The sequence below is a fragment of the Merops nubicus genome, unplaced genomic scaffold (assembly GCF_000691845.1).
Source record: "Merops nubicus isolate BGI_N331 unplaced genomic scaffold, ASM69184v1 scaffold24097, whole genome shotgun sequence".
NCBI lineage: Eukaryota > Metazoa > Chordata > Aves > Coraciiformes > Meropidae > Merops > Merops nubicus.
In genome coordinates this window covers 279-25,325 of record NW_008619922.1, presented here as the reverse complement: position 1 = coordinate 25,325, position 25,047 = coordinate 279, and the positions used below count along the sequence as shown (strand labels likewise).

General features: G+C 38.4%; 1 protein-coding gene across 2 annotated transcripts; it reads right to left on the bottom strand.

Annotated features, from left to right (window-relative positions):
* Positions 1-781: 781 nt before the first annotated feature.
* SPPL2A (signal peptide peptidase like 2A) lies at positions 782-21,823 on the bottom strand. 2 transcript variants are annotated; one of them, XM_008943978.1, is made up of 16 exons: positions 21,706-21,823; positions 20,320-20,502; positions 19,773-19,862; positions 16,450-16,583; positions 14,227-14,378; positions 12,015-12,111; positions 10,644-10,745; positions 9,853-9,934; positions 9,503-9,577; positions 8,750-8,806; positions 8,539-8,592; positions 8,038-8,137; positions 7,128-7,205; positions 6,646-6,806; positions 4,471-4,504; positions 782-1,106 (listed from the first exon to the last, which is right to left on the bottom strand). In XM_008943978.1, exons 1-16 carry the CDS (start codon positions 21,733-21,735, stop codon positions 1,075-1,077), a joined length of 1,461 nt encoding a protein of 486 aa, XP_008942226.1. In that variant the 5' UTR covers positions 21,736-21,823; the 3' UTR covers positions 782-1,074. The 2 variants fall into 2 exon arrangements, with proteins under 2 accessions (XP_008942226.1, XP_008942227.1); XM_008943979.1 differs by lacking the exon at positions 8,539-8,592.
* Between the last annotated feature and the right edge of the window lie 3,224 nt (positions 21,824-25,047).

Sequence of the window (25,047 nt, the reverse complement as noted above, 5' to 3'; positions counted from 1 at the left end):
GCTAAAACAAATGAAGATTAAACAAGTTAAACACATGCACTGGCCTGAACTAACACCACTATTCAAACCTGTTGTTTTGAATATCAATGGCAAAGAATTCTCAAGAATAGTTTAAAAAAGTATGGAGCAGATGCAAAAGCTAAAGAAACCTGTCCTGTCTTCCTGCATCCCTTTGAACTGATCCACAGCCAAATGAAGGCCACAAATATGGACCTAGTCTCAATGGGCAGGAGAAGAACCAGGCCAGAATTAACCTTTCACCCCACTGCCAAAAGAGCACTTCTTGAGCAACAACCCTTTTGCCTTTCCCTATTCCAGGAGCTGCGCTTAAGCTTCCAGGACCACTGTGTAAGTACTTCCCCCCTTTTATTTTATTGGAAATGGTCAGCAATGTACATAATCCAAAGACTTGCACTAAAGCTTAATGATTTTCACAGTTAAGGCATAGCCAATGATAGCCCCTATGGTGAGGGGGAAGCTCACAACCCCAAGCTGTATTTGCCCTGTTGCCTGTTTTATGGCTTGCAATGTACATAGACTAACAAACACTGTATGTTCAATTACTCGTAGTAATGGAACTATAGTTTCATTCTTAGTTTTTATAATTACTTTACTATCACTCTCTGCATTCAAAATCTGGAAAGAAAGCCTATGAAAGGGTACCATACTTTTCCATGAAACCTGACTAGTCAGTCAAAATTAAGAAAATATTTCTTGCATCAAGCTGATATGGGCAAGCAACTTTTATAAAAATATACTGTATAGAAACACATTTGGAAAATTGCATAGAAAATACCCTTTATTTAAATTGAAATAAGGCACAATTTTACTAGCTATGGTCTGGCTGTAAAAATGCAAGTCTATTTTGATTACTTTTATGTTACTAACAATATTTTCCATAAAAATATAGGTGTGGGAGAAAAAAACCCTTTTACACAGAGTAGGAAATACTCCATTGTAAAGCTTCACCAAATTGACTATAATTCATTCGTAGAAAGTTTTAGTACTATTTTGAATCAAGATCCCACATGCTATTGTCCTCCAGGCTGATCGCTGGCCGATGCTGTGCTTTCTTCATTTCCTGTATAATCCAGGTGCTCCATCATCTAAATGGAAAAAGAAAAAAAAAAAAAAAGAGATGGCTCTTTTATAAAGAAATATAGTGCTTTTCCCCCATTGCTCCGAAGCGTTTGTTAGCTAAGAGAAATACAATTAAACGTGTTAGGGTGCATTTTAGCAGCATAAAGATAGGAAGTCCTCTACAGATCAGAGAGGTATTCACAGCAAATAATCAAAGCTCTCTCAGTTAATGCTCCTCAGTACAAAAGCATTCTACAACCCTCTAAGAGAAATTAAAATGCGTCAAAAGTCAATTATTAAATACAAAGAACAATAACAAAAAAGATTTGGTTAAGCAGATTTTTCAAAGACATGATTTGCAGAACTGGAAAGAGACCCTAAGATCCTACCTAACATTTACAGGTAGTGGGCAACAGCCTGAATAGACAAGACTAGCTTTCTCTTTTTGTGACTGTAAAGGCTAACTGTATTACATCTAGGAAAAACTGTGTTGACAATGTTTCTTAGTAAATTTTCCTTTTACTTTAGATAGCTTCCTGACTAAAAAGCAGCTGGTTTCCCTACCCAGTGCTGTATTGCAAAGGGCAATCACGACTCTGGTTTCCTCCCTGGGACAAGGCACTGAATAAGTGACAGAGGTAAGATGCACATTTGTTAGCATGACAAACTGAGACCCAGCACCTATTTGAGTGCTTCAGAATTAAGCATAATTAACAAGAGGCCAAGGATTGGACAGTTTTGATAGCCAACAACCAGAGACAAAAGGTAAAGAAGTGGTAAAACAAATGCTGAAAACCAGAATGCATCAAGGAGCTCAGACACCCAGCACAGCAGGATTATTAGGACAAGTTTATAATGCTTTCAGCATTCAAAAAGGTAGAACACAGGGGCATATCCTGCCTAGTAGTAATAAGGCTCCTTGTCTTTCTGTAGAGCAGTTGGTCACCCTGTGGGTTCTAAGCTGGGCAGACTTTCCTGTGATGAGGACACGACTGCTTTCTTATCTTAGAAGCACCTGCTGGAGGATGCTTGGCATGACAATGGCAGGCTCTCACACTGTTGTGTCATGTGCACTTTGGTGTGATATAATTCTATATATAGGACAGAGTCATTCCATTAACTTCTCTCCTTCTCTAGCCATGACCCAGTTCCATGCCATACCTTCTTTTACACCAACAGAATTGTTTCATTGCAAGGTACACAAACTACCTCATAAAAAGCAGGTTTGCTTAAACAAGCCATTTTCCAATCCAGACACACCAACATGCCATGCAGTAAGTTGAGGTGACAGTTCCAAGGCAGAAACAAGACACTGGGACTTGGGTAAGGCTCAGGAGAGCCTAGTGGCCACAATATCAATCTGACCAAAACCAGAAAAAGGTTTTTCACATCCCTCCCTTCACATGTCAGAATTCAGAGAAGAATTAAGGCAAGCACTAGTCTTGCTGATACACCTTGGAACTGAGTTACATCCCTAGCACATACTCCCTCCAGCAGTGGATACCAAGCTTCTGTGCCAATGACTATCTTGCATTCCCTTCAGTATATCCGGAGCTTTCCTCCTGCACCATGACCAAAAACCCACATCAAAAGTCACACAAAGCAAAACACTCCCTATAATTACAAAACTCAAACCATCATTTTGAATGATGATTGAAGTATTTGTTTCCAGGAAAAAAGGACAACAAAAAAAAACACCACAGGACCACATCACATCGAGTAGTGCCATGGAACTTCCTTCAGACACTTCAAATTGACAAACTAAAAAGTTGAAAGACTATTCTATCTAGAAGGCTTCAAAGTTGCATTAGCCCACTAGATTTTTCATGATGTTACTAAAATAATTTCACAGATTGTACTGATACAAGAAACAAATAGCATTTTAAAATTAAATCAATAACTGGGAAGTAAGTACCCAATTACTGTATCATGCAGACATACATGAGGAGTATAAGCCATCCAGAAACCCTAGAAAGACTTTTACTGTATACTTCACAGCAGCAATACTGCCCATTTAGTGGCAGGAAAGTAGGTACATTGCTCTCCCTAGAAATCCCTGTGCTTCAGTGCATAGTAACAATGTTTTTTCTGTGCAGCAACTCAGTACAGCTCAAGACTACTCCATAAAAAAGCCACACAAAGCATAACTAGAATTTAAGACTGCATCACAATGCAGAAACAAATGCTCTCAGCTAAGAATTATGAGACCTCAGATTACCTTAGGGAGTCAAGTATTTCCCATATGTATCAAGTAGAAACTGAAATTCGAACTGATTTTAACAACGCTATCCAAGAACTTCGGTCCACAGAGCAGGACAGAAGAATTTTAAGTTACAAAACCAGTCTGGCCATCTCATTTTAATTTGCACTCATCCCTTCCCACTTCCTAACCTCTTCCTGGGTTTCTCTCTCATTTCATTATTAAGGCTCATTTTAATGAGACTTAAATTGGTAAAGTACTCTTTATTAGAAAGAAGCTAATAAGAGGAGTGCTTTTTAGTTCAGAATTTAAGACACAGGCAGAGTTCACCATCTCAAACTCTCTCCAGTGTATAGGGCAGACAAGCTATACTTTATAAATAGCTGTATTTAACACTAGACAGGTGAATACAATCCAAGATTACATTTAAATGCTTAAATTCAAAAAGATACTGAAATTTGAAAGCTTTCACGACTCTCTCCATGCTGTTCTTGAAACAGTTAAGAGAAATACCATCAGGCTTAGCAGTCCTGAGCTCTAGCCTAGTAAGGTTCAGCCTTCTCACTGCACTCTAGAAGCTGTGCAGCAGCAAGACCACAAAAGCCAGACCAAATCCTTCCTCCCTATCCTACTGTAAGCACTTCAGACAGTAAGGGATAAAGTACACTGTTGAGTAATAACATGATAAAGGGACTGTAGACATGATTACTAAGGGCAGATTATAATGCTGAAGATTATAACAAAGGACAACAAAATTGTTGTTCAGCACTAAGCAGGTTTTCACATCAATGAAGTGGAACAGAAAAATTAGGTGAAAGATTTCCATATAGGCAACAATAGAGGAACTAACATCAATTCTAAATATTTGAAGACATTCCTAGGGATTTGGGAAATTATAGAGTGGCAAGGCACACAAAGCCTCCCTTCAGGCTTAGGAATCATGGCTCCATTGGTACTTTAAAGTCTTCCTGTATTCCTTTAAAGAAGGAAAAAAAAAACCACCACATACCTAAAACACCTAAGCACAAAACCAGATCTATAGCTTGTTTTCACTTCTACCCTCTTCTATTGAATTACTCAGAAAAATTAAAAAGGAGATAGATACAAAAAAGAATGAAAAGAGGAAGCCAAGTAGAAAAAAGAAATCATAAGACGATCAATAAAGTTGCATTAGAAGGCCATAATCACACCTTGTAGCAAAGGCGTCCTGGAGGAGTCCGATACCTAAATAAAATTCATTCCATTATTAAAATCATATAAAACAAAAAACAGAAAAACTCAAAACAGCTAACTAGTGGACTATAAACAAGCAGCAGCATTCATGATGTTTAGTCACCTGAGACACTGTACATGCTCTTGTACCCCTATTCTTAGGATGCTTTGCTCTAACAAGTCCGCAAAGTTTCTCTGTTCCCATGAAGACAAAGCAAACCTCTACAGAAGTCTGGACACCCTCATCAATGGGGCAGCTCTGCACCAGTCCAAAGTTACCACTGTTTTAGGGAAAAAAAAAAAAAAAAAAAAAAAGTCTTCTGTCACATTCTGTCTTTCCTCCTCAGAATGAGCACTGAAAGCTTGAGATTTCAACCTTGGGGTTGTGCTGGGTTGGTTTGGTTGAGTTTGTTTTGTGTGTGTTTGTTTGCAAGCTCATAAGGACAGTTCAAAGTACAGCTTTATGTGAGGAGGACAACATGAGAAAGATCAACACTGCAGCATTCAGAGAGTGCAACTTGAGTAACACCTTGTGGAAAACAGTAATATAGAAAAAGTTTTTCAGAAAGTTAATAGAAAAATAGGAGTTTGTAAAGTTACACAGAAGTGTTCAATCGCAGACAAGTCTAACCCAGGAGTGGTGGAAATCAACATTTTAAATTGTGCCAGAAATTAAGTCATCTGACCTCAAAACAAGCTGAAGTTCAGAGCAGCTTTAATCCTTTAAGAAACCAGTTGAAAGGACAAGAAATAACTACCATGGCAACATAATTCTTCCAAGTATGAGTTTTGCTATGAGAATTGTAAGAAATTTGTTGCTAAAAAGAGCTGCCAGATTTACTTAGGCCACTCTTACTCCAAACTCAAGCAGGGAAAATAAACTGCACACCTCTTCGTCCCCACAACAGACCCAGAGATACTGGGCTTTACATGTGCGTCATTGTTTACTTTCTAATAGCAGTCACCATATACATATACACAAATACACCAATTTATAAACCAAAGTTATTCTGACATACAGAGAAACACTTCTATTCATTTGCCTTATGAAAGAGTCATTTTTGCAGGCAAAAAGACAGGGTATCTACTTGAAGCTGAAGATCTTCCAAGTAATTTCACACCTAGCCAAGCTGCAGCTGAAGCAGGTGCAGAGTATTAGTTAGACCAACAAAATCTAGGGTTTAGCTGGTAATACCAGAGGAGCTGTGTGCCTTCAGTTTTACATATACAAGAATTACCACTGCCTTGACTTCCACTGATCCACTTAAACCTTGCCATCCAGAAGCTGAAAACAGAAGAGATGCTTTTTTTCCACCATTAATTTCACATCCCTCACCTCCCTCCACAACAGGCTGAATGTTCTCCGAGCAGAGTTCAACACAGCCTAGATACAGGCGGTTCTGAATTCAAACAATATTGGGCTTTAGGTCTCAAAGAAAACTTAAGAGTAATCTGGAGACTGGTCTGTCTTACAATGAACGCCAGCTCACGAGGGCTACTGACACACTCAGTTACCACAGCAAGTCATATCAGGGGGAATGTGCACGTCAACAAGCAGAGGCAGGCAGCTGGTGGGATTTCAGGGGCCGCAGTTCCTGGATAGTGCCAAAGAACCAAAGGGGAAATGCAGAAAACCCAAGGCAGTGTGCAAACCATGTGCACTGTGATAGAAAACAGTTCTATACCCACCCAGCTCTTTTGTTGCTGAATGCTCAGTATAATCCTGACCATGCAGGACACCAATGATGCATGGAAAGTTTCTAAAATTCAGGTTGACCACAAACTTTTTCTAACTCTCTCTTAATACGGGACTAGTGCAGATTGGAGTCTGCATGCCTAATTCAGTGACTCATGTTCTACCACATCAAGACAATAGTTGAGTAATGTTAAAACTTTTTTAAAGTTTCAAAGAAAATAAAATACAACTAATTACTTTTTTCCCCCATGAATACCAAACCAGTTATTTCATCTCACTTAAGGTCTGTTCTGGCTTATCAACTACTAGAATAAGATTTTCTAAGACCAAAGACTATTTTTATATATTAGTTCCAGAAGACAATATGAATTGGATTGTGGGTGATATATTACCAAGTACTTCACAAAGCATACTCTCAAAGGAATTAACAACAAAATACCCAAGGCCTCCAGCCTACCTGGTAACTGTTTCCTTTCCAAAACTTCTTCATCTCTTTGCGTCTCCAGGCAACGAGCGAGCTCGTAATGAGCGTACATGGTACAAGATAGAGAAGGGCAGGTTGTCCCATCTTCATTAATGCCAAAACAATGAAAGTCAGCACCATACCAACAGCATAAGCTATAAGATATTTATACACACAAAAAAGAACAGGTGAATTTTTCAAGTCACTCTTTTAGTCAGCCAGAATTATTTTTAAGTAATGTCTTCCTAATTAATAAAGAGGCAGTAGGTTGCTCTATATTTGAAAGCTTTCTCAAAGCAACTGAATTACCCTAAGGAATACTCAACTCACCTTAAATCTAGGGAAGCACATTAAAAAGATTTTATAAAGAGATTCTTGACAACATCAAACCTTTACCTGGAGAAAACTATCTAGTTTGACATGTAACAAAAACTAGCATGAAGATTGGTTAACCCTGCTGAAATCTCACAATTTACCTATTGTACAGGTAATGTAGTATACAGAAGATGAACGTGTTTGAACATCAAATCTTCGACAATAGGCAACCAGAAGCCCTTGAAGGAGAAAAAAAAAAAAAAAAGTTTAGCCATGAATTTTTTTTTCCCCTCCCCAATCCTCCAAAGCAAATCGGTATAAAAAGGATTTATATTAAAACTTCCCAATACATTATGCTATGTTCTTCCCATTTATTTCTGGAAAGCCAAGAAGCAGTTTAAGAAATCCTACAGTAAGTCCTGAAAATCAAAATCATAATGGAAATATAATCCACGTGACCTTGATATGAAAAGGTTTTGTTTTTTTAAGCAAGCTAATGGCATTATGCTATTTGCAGTTTTCTTACACAAAAGAGTAACACCCTATTTTTAATACTTTTCTTCAATAGGATTTTAATGCTTGCTCTTAACAAACAGCAACTTTGCCTGCACGCTGTTCATGAGATGCTGCTTTCTGCCTGACTTAAGTAATTTGCTCCAGATTCCAACTACAGCAAAACTTAGCTCTTCTGAGAAAGACAGAAAAACTTGATAACACATTTTCCGTTACCTCACCTCTAATTGTCTAGGATATGAAAATACTATGAAGTCACAGATTACTTGCTTTCTGTGAGATTTTTATGTGGTTTAATTAATACTGACAGCTACATTTATCTGTGGGAATTGTATTTATACAATACAGTGCAAAAGAAGAGCAAAACCCTTCACTGTTCAAGTGTTCTGTAACATACTAAACATTATTTGTGGCTTTCGTGGTATTCTGCACTGATAGACCAAGGCAAAATACTGTGTTTGATTTCATAATTACTTTGTAAAATAAACTAATAGAAGTCAATTGAGAAACAAGCCCAAAATATTTAAACATGTTAAATTGCCAAAAACATTTTCTCACCTGGGACAATAATGTCTCCAAAACCCAACAGTGAAAATGGCATGTCACATAGTGTCGATGCAGAGTATTCAAGTCTAGGCACTCTAATAACCACAGGTAACTGTAAAACAGTATTTCAGAAGCCCACATAAATCTTATCTAAAGCATCTTAATGGTTTAGATTTTTTTTGTTAATAAATGGGTTTGATATAATTATTGTTAATGTAGAACTTCAAAATAGGTAGAACCTAAAGTAAAAACCAGAAACATAGAGAGTGGATAAAGCTTAAGCAAACAGAGAAACTGGAATTTCAAATTTACAAATAATATGCACGCACAAAAAAAGTGAAACCAACATTTAACCATATAATGGGAACAAGTCTTGATTATTAGCCTAACTATAGAGTATTGATCAATGACATCCAGGCCCTGAAGAGAAATTTGGATAGTCAGGTTTTCCCCAAAAGAATTCTTTTCAGAGGGAACGATTTAAAAATCCAGTATCTGAAATACAATTCTTACTTTCTCATTGGGAGCTGAGCGTTCAGTAGGGACTTCCACCAAGTTTCCATCATTCTAGGATCAAACCCAAGTCAACAGGTATTTAATACTTAAAAGAAAACAGCAGAAGCTGGCTATATTTTGTGAGAAAGTTATGCCAAAAAGCACACTATGAATTAGCTACGCAGTGTCAGTATTTTTATGTTGCACGTATTGAAACAACTGTTCATACCTTTTCACTGTTTCCAAAAGGACCAGCTGCAACTTCAACCATTATACTTGCCCCATTCTGAAAGTAAGTTTATTTTTCATAAATTAGTGATTTAATATACCAAAACATTCATACTATATTTCCAAAACCTGCTTATACCTCATCTTACCATTCAGGATTGGGAAAATCCTGAATATCAAAAGGAAGGCACTAGTATCACACGGTATTATGCAACATTGTTTTGCATTAAAAACACGTAGTCCAGCCTAAAATAACTATTAAACAAAACCAACCAACAAATCCACTGGACATAGCTGGAAGTTTAGATAACAACACGTCAGCTTTTTCTGCCATGAGCTCTCTGCTTTGAAATAGCAGGAGGTATGCTGCGTAGTTCATACTACACAGCAAACAAGAGCCACAGAAAGAACAACAGCATGTTCCAATACACAGGTGTTAAAAGCAAAAAGGAAGAAGAAAACTGAGGGACAGTAATTTCTCATTGTCACACTGGCACACAACTGGGGACAACTTAATTTTTGGCCATGTGATTGCTGAAAACAGTCATTTACTAAACTTAATGGCAGCTACACAAGCATTACGTTTTATGGCCCACAGAAAGTGAAAATTTACACCACTGCTGTCTTAAATGGGGAAAAAGAAGAAAGCTAGCATTTCTGCATTGAGAATACTGAAAACACTCTGCTGAAAAGACTGTCTGAATGACCAGACAATGGTTTTGAGTTTATTTTGAAGAGAAATTCACAGACATACCTTTGTGATAAATGGTGTTATGAAGACAAAAAACACGTCGTATAGAAGGAGAAGTCCCAGAAGTATCACACAGGACTGGTAAAAAATAAAAAAACAAAAAAAAAAAAAAAAAAAAAAAAAAAAAAAAAAAAAAAAAAAAAAAAAAAAAAAAAAAAGAACCACCCTTCCCCTGTATTTTTATTCTGGCATAACATTTAGAACAGGTTTAGTGTCTTTTAATAATTATTAAAAACAATAATGAACTTGGTTTTAATTTGTATTTCTTGACTGTTGAAAACCTGCTTCCTGGCACTAAACTTAAAAGACCTATGGCATTAGAATACTTTCTCAAGCAAAGCAACTTACAGTACCTTAAAGTTGGGCATTTTCAGTGTTTTAATAAAGTTGAGGCAGAAAGCAACTCCCAAAATATCTTGCAAAATCCAAGCCCACCTAAAAGTAAAACAACATATTTACATATTGTTCAAGCTACTGCTGGAATCCAAGTGCAATAACCATTTTAGATTCTGCTAGAAATAGTAAAATCACAAAATGGATTGCAAAGCAAGAAACCAGTTTTTAGGAAGTACTGCTACCAAAATCACAAAAAATACTAGTTTCAAGATGGTGAATTTATACTGTCTTCTGATTATGAGCAGGTAATGTTCTTCATCAGGGTACTACAGAGAAAATGAGTTGAACAGAGTCTGTAACAAGCCCTTAGTGTTCACTTGTATGATTGCTCACTTGACTGGAAGCTCCACTTAATGTCTGGCTCAAGATCCTACTGAGGATAGTGCTGTAATATTTGTATATTTGTGGTCCTGTGCTCCCACTGGACCGTAGGAAGTATAGGTCCTATAGTCCCTATGCTATTTTTTCCACTTTTTTCCCCCCTTCTGGGGCAATCATTAGCAATCAAGCTAGTTCTTCCTCATCTTCATAATATTTTAGTAACTTCAAATTACCACACAGTTCGTTTGTATAGCTTTGTTGTCTATTATTTCCATGATTCTTAAGCTTCATAAATACTTTCATGATTTGTTTTGAAATGGGCACTGGAGTTTAGGAGGATGCTATGTTGCAGGGTTAGTTACACGATGGGAAGTTCATTAATGACAATTATTCATACTTCTCTTTCAAGTCAGAGTACATCACTTACCTATCTTCATTTCGAAACACTGCCCAGACAACAGCTGCTGCTATGCAGAATGCAGCAAGAAAAATAAGCCTCACTTCAATGTTTTTGTTGCAACATGTAATCCTGAAAGTAAAATTTAAAAAAAAAAATTTAAAAATTTAAGAAAGCCTGCAACAGCCAAAACACATGTCTCTGCTATCATGGGTCCTTAAGCTGACAAGGTGTTCTCATCCTGAGAGCTTCTCCTTTGCCCATTTGTTCTGTCTGCACCCAGGTGGTGTTACTCTTGCAACTGCAGTCCAGTCCTTCCCTGGACTGCATTAAAAACATACCCAAGGAAAGTGAGCCAAGCTGGGCTTTGATGGCCAGTCCTCATTTTAACAAACACACCCAGGGAAGGCAGCAAGCAGATGAATTAATTTAATCCATTTCTGTCACATAACAAATATGCCAACAGAACTCGCCAGCAAGGGACAGCCATGTCACGAGTCCAGGAAAGGAGGGTGGTGGGCACAATCGGCTTTAGGACACATAATACAAGACTAACAATTAAATAACTATGTACTGCAAAATTGTGAGCTAGTATCTGTTTCTCCTGCCTACCCAATTTTCTGGGGCAGTTCCTGAACTGGTATTAACTGGCAGAAGTAATGCCTGTCCTGCATTTGACACATAACCTGCTGTCTTTACTACCTGATCTCTACCTTGGATGGGCTCCTGGATCACCCAGCACTAATTTCCTGTACTAAGTAACATGCAAACATAATCTTAAATCGGCTTCCCAGCTTAACAGCTTTCAGGGAGAAGAACCATTTGTCGCATTACATGTTAGAGTTTTAAAAAGTGAAAATACAGAGAAGGAAAACAGGGACATTCCCATATTTGCTGATACCCAAGTCAGGACTGTAAACACTAACTTCTAACGCAGAGGACGTAAAACCTGGTCTGTCTCAGGTACAGTAGAGATTAACACAAGGGAAAAAAAACCAACCCTCTACGGCCTGTAGCATAGTACGTGTTCAAAACAGCAGCAAATGTGCAGGATTCCCCTTACAGGGTTCCTTGGTGAACAAAGTGAGCACACCCTGCCGCCAATCAAAATTTTGTAAAACCAAGCTCAGATGGCCAAGCAGAGCCTTTCACATCTGACTATGGCAAAACTTTCAAATAAAGGTAATGCAGCAAGTCTCACAACACTATTTTAACTGTTCACAATGCTACTGATATCTTTACTATCTATTCAAGGAGCTTGTCACTTTAACAATCCCACGCACTAAACCATATAGGAAACAATCTGTCAGCCTGGTCCTGTATTTTCACACTACCTTGAGTAGCGACCAGAGAATACCTAAAGGAACCTTACACTTCTAACAATTGAAAGATGTACAATACCTGCACTGCCCAAATGGTATTTGTCCTATTAATGCTGCAAGACAGTTGTACAGACTCGTTGCAGATGCCAAGCAGAAGACTGATATTATAACATACACTGAATAAAAGAACAGAATAAGGGAATCAGTAACAAAATACAATAGAAAAAAAACCTCAAGAATCCAACACAACAATGTATGTGTGATATAAACTGTTAACAGCTACAGTACTGCTCAATAGAGTCATTGGAGAATACAGTCAGCTGACTACAGGAAGTGCTGAATTGCAAGTCTCTGCAATGAGAAGAGTTTTCATCAACCAAAGACTTAGTTTTCAACTAAAAAAAAAAAATTCAAAAATTTTTTAAATTTTTCCTCCCTCTTCTTTTAAAAGAAATAGGTCATTGTCACTACTCCCACATACTTTTATTTGGTTATGGCTAAAATCAAAGTGCTATTTTACAGCTACCAACTTTCTCAATTTCTGATAGTACTCCTCACTTAAAATTTTGCCTTTAATCCCATTTTCTGCTTATACATAAAAATTTCCATATCCCCAAGATCTGACTGATGACTTTGGTAGCATTTTAAAATATTAAATACCCTATCCCTTGCAAAAGTTTCTATGTAGTTAGTAACCACTTGGTTATGAAAATCACTATACTCCATTTTTTAACATATAGTATATAGTATGTATTCTAACTTATGGTAATCACCCTGAAATATGGACAAACAATAAAACCAGTTGTTTGCTAGTTGGTGTTTGGTGAGTTGGATTTTTTTTTTTTTATTTTTTTTTTTAGTGAAGGTCTGGCTAGAAAGCAATTCTGATACCTATAAAATTACAAAAAACCCCCAAGAAAAGTGGATTTTATAGTTGTAACCCAGACCATGCACCATTCTGTTCAGCCCCCCACAGGCAAAACAGTGTGTTCTGCAAAACAGGCTCCTCCGTAGTCAATAAGAAATCAGGCATTTAGAGAATCTCAAATTTTGAAGCAACAATGCAGAATTAATAATGCCTGAATACTTACCAAAAACCATACAGAGAACTCCATCACAAAGCTCAGCTTTGCAACTGGCTCTGTGCTGGAAACACTCCCTCCCTGGTACTTCAGTTACAGAATATATCAGATACTGATATCAGAAATTAAATTCACACACTAGAGTAGTGACATAGCAAAGTGGAGGTTTTTTTGGTTGCTTGTTTTTGAACACAGATTTATTTTTTTTTTCCCCTGCGACAGTATGTCATACTGTGGTAAAAGCTTTTTTACCTCCAAGAAATTTCAGTTATGTCTGCTCCAAAGTGCACAGAACTAAGGCTTCTTAGCAAAAAGTTATTTTCTTTGAACCATTCACATTTCTTCTTCCTGATTTGATACTCCTCTCCCTTTCTCCTTTAAGACACCTCTTTCTTACCTTCTTCCTAAATCTCACCTGAAACACCTCAGAGTAAACAAGACATTTTTAACCTAGACCTTTTGATGACATTGAAAGGTTCATCAGTCTGAGTGGGACAATTTTAGTAAAGGTAGCACTGCCCATAGTAAAGATTAAAAAAGCTAAACAAAATCAGAAGTCAGGATGGTGAAGCTCTTTTGCAGAAAGTGGTAATAAACTCTAGGAGAGTGAATTCAGGAAGCTTTCAGAATGAAAGTTATATTGCTTGTACTAGCAAGTGTAACTTAAAACAGTGCATATTTTCTGGCTACATGATTTCAGGGGAGGAAAAAAAAATCAACTAACAGTCTGGATACTGTATTTTACTGGAATTGCATAATTCAAGAATTTAGTTTATTGCCAGTATGCTTGGGTTTATTGCATTGCAGTAAGGCCACTTCACCTGGTGCTTTAGTTTGGGCATTGCAAGCACAAACTCAACGTCAATGTAGTAACACTAAACAAAACACTTTAAATACTAAGTTATCACTGCCATCCTCCCAAGGACATCCGCATGCATTATATACTTCTTTACTAGTTGCAGTCACCTCTCCTCCAGATTACTTTGGTCAGAGTAAGCACTGTCAAGGAAGCCTTTGGAATAGAACAGAAGAAAGCTACTCTCTTTTTTTAAGTAGCAACTACATTTTTTCAACCTTCAAATCATCCATGGAGAGAACAATTTTAAAAGTTACATTAATTTTACTTTAGAAATCTAGCTTTTCAGACTTGGACACCTAATAAGATCACACACAAAAATAAGTCAAATGAGATTATTCATTGTTCCTTACCTAGCCATTTGTAGAAGAAATAAAGTAAGACCAGCATGACACAACAGATGACAACAAACAAGATAACAGTTACAGGGGTGAAGGTAACATTTTCTTCCTTTTTCCGCCTTGTTTCTCTCTCTCCAGGACTTGCTATGGACTTCAAATTCTCGCTGTTTTAAGAAAATGACAAACATTTACCTCAGGTAACAACACAAAAACATTTTACGATGACTAGAATTGTTGGCTATGAAACATTCATATTGACAGCAGTTCAGTCTCATCCTTCATATTGTTATTAGACTTACAAATACAGGAAAAGGGTATGCTTATTGTTTGAGTGCCTCCATTTTTTAAATAGAAATATGTACTTCTAACCTCACATTAGTCACAAGGAAAAGGTTCTTAACTGCCCCCCTTTCCAACTGTGTGGTCATTGCCAACTTTAAGGAGTAGCCCCAGCCAAAACCCTGATCTGTGTGAGGAAAAGTACTCCAATATCAAAACTCAAACTCATTTTCAGGATGCATGGTCTCAACTCTGTTAGCACATCACCTCTGACAACACAATTTCCTGGGCTAAATGTGCTCAATTTAATAAAAACATTTCAGAGAAATCATAATCATGGATATTACACACTATTTTAAAACCTCAGCTATAGACACTACAAGTTTACAAGACCCATTCATGTTAGAATGAAGCTAGCCAAGCACCAGCTCTTTTACCCTCACATCTCATAATCACATAGTAAGAGAAAGAGAGGGTGGAACTGGGGATTTTCACTAGGACTAGGAGTTTTGTGCTTACATACTCCATATTTATAACTCGCCATGCATAATGGTGAGGAGAAAATAAGGAGACTTAAATTGCACTGTTTGTTCTTCAAGCAGATAGCCCTCCTACTCTTTAGTAGAGAGGCTAGTAAAACTTGCCCATCAGATAGCATGTTCCTGACAAATCCCAGGACCTACCTACAAAACGCTGAATTCAGCACTGAAGCAGCTACCTTCAAAAGAGAAAAACCCACAGGAGCAAGACACTTTGTTAGATGAATCATCTTCTCAGAGGACATGCTTTGAATAAGCAGCTTTTAAAAAGAAAAGCTCACCCTACATTTATGAAAGTGCACTTTAACAAGTTTAATATAATTACATCCAGGTATTTTTCAATACGGGAGAGAGCATCACATTTTGTTATTTTAGCATTCAGTGCTGCCACACCCTGCACTGCAGGGTAAAAAAAGAAGTGTAATTAGATCCAACCTATAATAACAGAACACCTCCCCTTCTACTTCTTTATTCTCTCTAGAATCACTGGATTTGCATAACTAGTGGGAAAGAGGAAGCTGTTGTTATCACATACAATCCACTCCCTGTTGTTGTGGGGACCAAAGCACTGGAACACCAGAGAAGGGGCAGCCCTAAGTAGCACACACACCAGCCCACTGAGTATACAGACATTCAGGAAATACTGGGGCACAATACCATTCTCTGAAAGGCCAGCTACAGTTCTGTGCATCAAGTGTGCTTTGCTCAATGCCACACTCCTTGAGCACAGGGCAGAAACCCCTGCTACCCCTTATGTCCCTGTATTGGCCACATTGTGTACTTCCACTCCTTTCCATGCACAGAATCTATTCCTGACTCCTGCTCCTTCCTAGTCCTAGAGCTGCTATTGCCTCCAGCTCTGTAACGCCACTACGTAACACACAAAGCTGAAGGAGATAACTGTCTGGAGCCACTGAGCCACATTTCCCAGTGCTCCTGGTGACAGGAGCTCAGCGTGGAGAGACCTCCCAGAGAGGTCTGCACAGCTAGCTGGGACAAAGCCATTGTACAGATCCCTGCCAGTGCAGACACTGCGTACAGCTATGTAGGTACCTCTTGGATCACTGCATTTTAAAGGGCGCTATTAAAACACCTACTTTCTATCAAGGATATCAGAGTATTATAACACTAGTTACAGAGTATTTGGCAGTTTGTCAAAATGCTAACACATTCCTCCTCTCAAGAGCTATGTTATCCCCCAGGGACTTTAACATATACTACGCAAAGTTCCTCAAAGACCTACAGTGATTTTTCAGAGATTGCAGTGCTCTAACATTTCATGGCAAACCAGCTGACTGCACCTCCATCTAATTTTTTAACTACCAACAAAAAAGAACACTATCTCACTGATCATAGTGACAATTTTCACAGAATTTGTAGTCCACGTAACTTAAGCAGTGCCATTTAACTAACTTACAGTTCTGCTACTCCACTCCAGTAGCCTCCTAGCGCCACCGTGAACACGGCGATTAGGAAGATGACAACCATACTGCAGTCAAACTCTGGCAAAGGTGGCAAGTACAGAGTCACATTAACTTCATTGCCAAGCACCTGAAAAACAACATACAAGTTGGTTGATAAGGAAAACGATGAAATGATATTGCTTATTTTCCAGCAAGATGCACATCAATTTCCCTGCTCTTCAATTACACAATGCTAGGAGCAAGTTTTCAAGTTATTGCACAAGATGCCCCCAGTACTTGCCTTGGTCACTGTAAAGAAGCAATGCTTTCCATGCTGCCTTTCAGGATGGTCAGGTTTGAAAACAACCCTACTACTACTGCTGTGGAAACATACGGATACCACAAGGCAAAATGGTAGTACTTTGCATTCTTTCAACAGTTCTGAGAAACTGTGCCTCTGGCCCATATGCTTTCCACCTCCCAAACACACCGAGTACTACCAAAGACGTCTGCTCTGCAGGAAAGCATATCCGAGTCAAACCTCTCGAAATACAAACTCTCAGGTCCACTGAGACATCAGCAGAGGTCCACTTCTAGCCCTTGAAACCACAAAACTCACAATTCAGGTACAGGCACAATGCTTCAGAGAGGACACAGTGAAAACTCAAGTTGGCAGGAAGTTATTTATTAACAGCCTTATACAAACATGATTTGAGATGGATTAAAATAGAAAGCAGTTTCACACTACTTAAAAAATTTTATGACCAAACTAAAAAAACCAATCAGCTGAAGGATGCTGAAGATGATGGTAGGGAATGCAGAGACATAACTGATACAGAATTGAATAAAAATCTTGAAAGCAAACCCAAGATGCTTCCATTTGACTGAAAAGTGAAATTTAAGAAAGAGACATTATGATAATTTGTCAGGAAACAGAAGATGGTAGGGAAGAAAGGTTTGCTGTTATAGTCAAAGTAAGTTGAGGCATCTAAAGCAATCCTACAGTGAAAATAGACTTCAGAGATGGAGCAGAAAACCAGATTTGTTAACAGCCTGCATGTGGGATAAAAGCAGTAGAGATGAACATGCCAGGCAGGTTTGGCCACAGGAAGATACAGAAGAGACTGAACGGGAAGCTGAGTAGTGTAGCGGAACTCACTGGCCATATGTGAGGAAAGCAGATTCATTTTCAGCATGAGAGTTATCTAATTACAGACACTAACCTCAGTGCAGGCTAAAGAACTCAGAATCATTCCTTTGCCTGAAGTTATGGAAGTTCAAAAAACAAGGAAGAAAATCAAGTTCTACTGAAACACTGCAGTTGTATGAAGTGGAACATAACATTAGATAAAGGCAAGAAAATCCTACTGAAATTACAGCATCCTGTATGTAAAATGCCAAAGCAAAAGCCCAAAGAAACCAAAACAGAGACACAGAGTGCCAAAAAAAAAAAAAAAAAACAAGAAACCTAAAGGCTTATGAATTTTTGGTATTCAATTCCAACATGTCTTCATCCAGTTTTTCCTTTAAGTTCATAAATCTTACAAAGTATAATTCACGTTAGAATCTAGAGTAATTGTTTCCTTTCATTCCTATTGCTCTCATCTTCACAGAAAACTTGCCAAGTCTCAACTTCTACCACAGGGAGCACTAGGATCAAATAGATTGCATCAGATAACTCTGCAAGAGAGCTGTCCACTTACCGGAGGGCTTGTAACACTGCTATGCTATGAAGACTCACAATATACCTGACTTGAATTATGAAAACTAACAGAGATGAAGTCTTCTACGAAAAAGCAGAAAAGTAGAAATATACAAACTAGCTACCCTCAGACTGGTGCTGTCTCTCCTCTAATCAGGAGAAAGCTGGAAGCTCTGAGAAGAGTTAAAATGGAAATACAATTGTAGTAGGCAAAGTGGCTGCCAACTTCTAAGCAGCACATAGCCTTCAAAACAACAGCTGCCCGTGACATGACAGAAGGCTTTGGCAAAAACTACATCAGAACTAGGAAAGGATCACTTGTAGCCTAGGCTGTATTCCTCACTACCTCAGTGAAAGCAGTCTCATAAGAGACAACTGAACTCTTTGATTCAGCAGCAGTATGAGACATGATCCAGCACACTAATCTACTACCAAAGTTATTTTGGTCAATTACTGTAGCTATACGGAGGTGGTTCTACACCATACCACCCCAAGCACTAGGCAATAAAGTGGTGCAGAGAAGATTCAGAACAAATCAGGGGTCTAACCTTGCCCTAGTTCCCTTTCATGTTAGTAGGGCACATCTTCAAACCACTCAACTAAGCAAACAACACTTGTCTTACTTGAAGGAACAAATTGGAAGACAGAGGACAACCCAAACCAAAATACAGTATTCATCAAGACTATGGCAGACCGAGGACAGTCATCACAAACCTTCAGTCATGTCAATGCTTGGCAAGAACCAATCTTTAATGGGAACAGACAAGAAACAACCAAAGTCCTACACATCTAGGCATGGTTTCAGTTTGCATACTTACCTAAGACAACCTCCCATGGCAGCTCTGAAGATTAAGAGCAGAAATGGTGAAGTGAGCTTCCAAATTCAGTCCAAGGAGCTAAGACCACACAGGTTAGTGCTAGCCTCTGCTATTCACACAAAACCACGTGCAGTGCAACTCCTGCCTAGCAAAGCTATTTACACTAAATAAAAACACTAAAAGAACAACAACAACAACAAAATAACAGAAAAAGCCACACCACTGAAAAGATACTCCAAATACCCCCAAACCAAACTCCCCTGCTTCCGAATTATAGGAGAGAGCACAACGGCCACATTTTAATGACAGGCTTGGCATCTCACCAGGAACTCATCAGCAGAAACCCAAACTCTACTGCCTAACTGCTCTGTAACAGAGGGTGTCATGCTGACTGAAAAAAAGAGTTTATCATCTGGCAAAGACAAAAAAGATTTTCCTCAAGATTCTTTCCTCAAGATCCAACTTGATAAGGTACTGCTTGCCTCAAAGAGATCATGCCAATAGATAAAACTCAACTGTTCTAGCTTCCATGCTAATGGAACAGCCCTCCCAGGCTACAGCTCTTGACATATTCCCTCCAGTTAGGTACCTTGCTTACCATTCTTAAGTGTTTTAATTAACCATTCTCAACAATTAACCTAAACTAGGAAGACTAGCACTTCCATGACTTGAATATTCATCCTCTTCTGTGAACCTGAAGGAAATAGCGATACACATTCAAATCAGGTAGACAACCATATCTGACATGGAACTATTTTATTTGTTCAAAAACACTAAGTTTATACAAACTATGACATGCTGAAATTATATTACTTACCAGCTGCATATCAACTATATCATTATATCTTATAAGGGCAACTGGAAGAGTCACATCTTCAAAATCAGTCTTGTTGTCTGAAAGAGGAGACTAAAAGAGAAAGTGTCAGGGATAAGTATGCTGAGCCTATTTGCAAAGCAGGCTAGATCCCTAAAAGCAGATTATCCTTTAATTTCAATGTATATGTAGGGGAAAAAAAAAAAAAACAACACACACTTAAACAAAAAACACCCCTCATTAATCACCTTCTGCAAAGTGTTCATGAAGACAGACGTACTTTGATCAAAACAGGTGATACTACCAACACAGCTGGGTTCATAAACTTCTTGTACTTATATAGTATTGCAAGGGATAATCAAATCTCTGCTTTTCTTCTCTATGCTTTTAAAACAAGATAAACTTTTCATGATAATCACTCAAATTTGTAAATTGCAAATATTTGTATGTACATGTTGCAGCTGTAATACAGAACAAAAGCACAACACTGCAGTGGATCAAACAGATTAGATCCCACTTCACTAGAGAAGAAAACTATGTTGTAACTTACCAGCCTTGTTTTACTGGCAATCAACAACATTTTAGCACCAGAATTTTGTGCAATTCTTGCTTTCTCTAAAAAAGTGCAGTTTCCTCTCATCACTACAACTGCTTTGTCCTTCACTGAGGCAGAAGGAACTTCAGAGGAACTGCAGAGTACTGTAGAAGTCAGGTTTTCCAGCATGCTGAAGGTCTGCAGAGAGAAGAGGGAGAAAAAGAATGTGATGAAAGTCAGAAGTTTAATACAACAACTAATCTATAGAAGACTACGTTACTAAGCTCCCTAATTTGAGGTTTGCCAGAAAGAAGTGTAACAGACAAATTATTAATTCAGGAATATAAAATCAAAGCAGCAGCTCCTGCAGCCTGTGGTACTGAGGGACATTTAGAGCAGTGGATAGCTGAAATTTCTGGCTATTTCTAAAAACAGTTTCACAGCAGCTGTTGCTGCAATTTAAACATAAGGAACTGTTCACACAGTAAAATGACCGCTTGTAGTTCTCGGGAATCCAGTGTACCCACAAGCCAAAAAAGTACTGACAGATACAATATAACCAGAGTTCTGAAGTATACTTTTTCAAAAAAACAGTTGCAAGCCTGATAACATATTACTAATTACAAAATAATAATAAAAAATTTCTATCTTTACTTCAAAGTTCATACTGACAATGATTTTAAAACTATTTTCAGTTTTCTTTCATCAGTCAGGACATCCCAAAGGCCAAAACAGCACAGCAAAGACATTTGGGGCAAATGATTTTCACTCTGTTTTACATTGAGTTAACTTGCTAACAAATACCAGGAGGAGAGAGAAGAGTGCCTTGATCACCTCCAAACACAAAATATTTCCTGTTTATACAAAGAGCATCGAAAAGCTTGCTTCTGCCTCAGTCCCTAGTTTGGCTCAAAGAAACACACTCAGAAAATACAGCGTGATGATACATTCCAGATAATCTCCTATTTCACCACGTTTTCAAGACAATTAAAGAAAAGATCAAATTTATGTAAGAATGCAAGAAAACTGTTTCACAAGTTTGCAACACTTTTGTAAACAAACAAGTTTTACTCTCAAATCTAGAACTCAGAAGTACTACTCAGGTAACACCCGAGGAAAAAAAATTAACAATATCAGATGAATATGTAAAAGCATTTCAGACCGGTTCTAAGCACAGAGACAATATCATCTTTGTAAACTTCAGAAGCTGACTTTTTAAAACACAGAATTGTTCACTATAGATATTTTTTTAATTTGCCCTCAAAGAGAAGACATGACTCAAAAAGGTAAATATTAAATGTAGCACCTATTTCACTCAAAATTTTGAGGATGCAGTCATAGCTGTCCCAAATACACATTGCATTCTAGTTTTCTCAGGGAGTTTGATTATAAACTTCTTACAGCATTATCCAGGCTCTTTGGAAGAGACATCCAGTTAGAATTGTAAATAATGCAGTAATCCTTTGTTACTGGAGATACCCCACTTCCAGAAGCATGCAGGATCCCCTCATCTGCAGTTACCTGCAACAGACCATGGTGTTCCAAAATAAAGTTCAGAATATTAGTATACAGACATTCTTCTAAAAAACTGTTAAAAAAAGCTGTCAAAAAAGATGACAAGAGCGCACTGTTAGGAGAAACTGAATTTATTCCATCAATTATTTTCTATAATGACTAATTCCATGAGAAACTGGTAGCTTGGGAGCAGGATGGAAAACTAGTAACAATCTGGTCACTGTATCATGCTGCTTATCCTCACTTCACGTACATTGTTACCTGTACAGTTCACACCACCAAGCAGAAAACTATCAAGAAACCCTGGCAGATTATTTCACAGTCTGTATCCTGTGCTTTCCAAAAAGTGTAAAATTTCACATTGAAAGTAACAAAACAAACAAAAATTAAGCAGATAGATCTTGCATTTTTCTTGAAACCAAAGATTCATCATCTTCTTCTAAATGAAGCTGTCACCTCCTTGCACACTAGAATTTCCTCTGTTAACAAAGGTATTACATGGCAATGCCTAGAATAATTTTTATTAAATAACTGTAAACACAAGGAGATCAACTAGTGTACTTTAGGAAGAATTTGTGTAGCTAAGGAAACACTACTGTCTCTTAAAATTACTCTGAGAGTCCCTCATGTAGTATAATTTCTGTTAATTACTAATACACATGAATTTTAAAGATTCTGACAATTTTAGGAATACATCTCCCCAGCATTAATACACTAATAAAGGTGAGGTGTCTAAGTAGATAAACGAGCAGACTAGGGATTAGATGTAGCTATAGCTGCAACACAGTAAAAACAAATAAGTGTCATCTGTATCTCAAATAAGTGCCACCTTAAGAAAACTGGGATATTATCTCATTTTGACTGTTTCTCTTGAGAGAGAAACTGACTTCAATATCAGGAAGTATCAATAGATTAAAACCTATTTAAATCCTCTTGTAAATTCCAGGTTTGTCAGAAAGAACACTGAGATATTAAGCTAGAGTAAGGCATAAGTAAGGGGGTAAAGCCCAAATACTTGTCAGATATACACTACTAATCATTAACAGTGCTCTAGAGGCATTTCTCCTCAGGCTGCCGTATCAGTGTTCTGTGGCAATTGAGAACTAGAGAGGAAAGAAAAACACAGCAATATTGTTTCAGAGGTTTATGTCTGCCTGGTTTGAATAGCAAAAAAACTTCTTCAGAGGAATCCATTCTATTGGCCATAGCATAAGACCATCTGCTGGGAGAACTGTGTCAAAGGGCCTGAGCACATTAACTGTTTAACACAAGAGCTCTACAGCTGCCAACTAAAATAAGTTCTTCCATGATTTAAGATCAGCATTAAAAATTACTAAGCTTCCCTCTTAAGTGCACTCACCTAAAAGTACAAGCTAATGGGAAATTAAAAGCAATAAAGACTTCCAGTAGGTACAAACCTCAGATGTTTCCATCCATTAAAAGCTCTTTCTGCTTCATGAAGTAGAATAATAAGTGCTTTCTGGATTCCAGGAAATCAAGTGTTAATGCTACACAAGCTTAAGTCTATCTAGGAGATGATTACTTGCTTATTTGAGACACATGTTTTGTTTGGCAAGCTTCTCTTCTCTGGGGAGAAGTCCTGCTCACGAGATGGGGGGAGCGAGGACCAGAGCGTGACGTTTACCCTCATGTATTCCTTGGTGAGCTCTGAAGACAGCACTGAGAAGTTAAAACTGTAGAGAAACACTGGATGCTACACCTCTGAACAGCCCCAGCTGAAATCCTATGGCATCCAGCTGAACTTTTATTATTTTCTGATTGCTTCAGTATCCTTCTTCCACAACAGACAAGGGCTCCTAGTTCGGGTCCATGGCCTTGCTATCAGCTGTGCCACTGAATACTACAAAATAAATCTTAGTATATGTGCAAAGTAAAAGTGTCTTATTGAGCACATTTTCAATCCTGTTACTTACATAGAAGACTAAGAGTGTGTCCCCAAAACAGCTCCCTGAAAGTCTAACCTGCTTCCATGGGCTGACCTGCTCCAGCATAAAAGTGCTCCCATGTGGAGCAGAGGCTGTCCTTGCCTACACGGGCATTGTCCTCTCCTTTCACTCTGATCAGACAGTTCCCAACAGCCCCTCACCTTCAAACAAATTTTCCCCTCTTTTTGACAGGTGGCTCCTACATCATCTTTCACTCTTTTAACATCTTTAAACTTTTCCTGTTCAGTTCCTTATCTCTAACAGATAAGAATGTGTCTTATGCTGTCTCTTAATCCTTATTTTTCCTAAGGCATCCATGTCACTGTAGGGATAAAAGCCTGGGCTAACTTTTGAGCTTTGGAGTGCACTGGTAACCCTACCACATAGAATACTGGAAGTTACATGAATCCATGGACACGAGAGACCAGACCAAGCCTACCTTTACAATACCTGTCACAGTCAGCATCTAGATAAGACATACAGGAAACTCAAAGGTACAGAACAAGAAGTTTTGTTTGTTTTTTTTTTTAGATAGCAACAACATAAACCTACAGAAAGGTAAGAAGGTAGGAAAAAACTACCCACAAACAGAACAAGCATCATTTTGTAGTTCTGCCAGTGGCCCTGCAATGCACACGAGCCGTCCTTCTCTTGGGGCACTGTGACCCAGGAGAGCAGCAGCAGCCCTTCCCAAACACCTACTGCCCTCCCCACGCTACAAGAGACAGCTCACCACTGCTACGACTGCCTCTGCAGGGCAAAGGAGGAGGCAGGACATGGGCCCCGAGTCTTACAGGAGGGCAAGAGAAGCCCTTACCCTTGTCAGCAGCCATTGGGCTAGGGAGCAAAGCTGTTCCTCAGAAAACCCCCATGCAACTAAGGACAGCTATGTGGACTCACAGACAGGGAGGGAGCACTTTGTAGAGACACAGCCACATCATCCAGGGGCATTCTCAAGGCACTAACAAACTGTCCCGTGCACCTGCTGTTGACCATATCCAGTAGTGACTTTCTATGCAGGAAAGTAGCCTGCACCCTGCCTAACCAAAACAAGGCAACAACTGTGTTAAACAAGAGCAAAGAAACAAACCCCAACAACAAAATTTAGTGGAGCACCATTAATGCAGATACACCCTTCCTACTGCTTAAGCAGATTCCAGAGGTTTCTGCCTTCCCCATTTCACTACACCGTAAGGAAGAAAACAGTCTGCCAGGTTTCCATGGCAATACACACTTGCGCGCAGAGTGAAGCTACAAAGATATCCCATGCAGGAACCAAAAC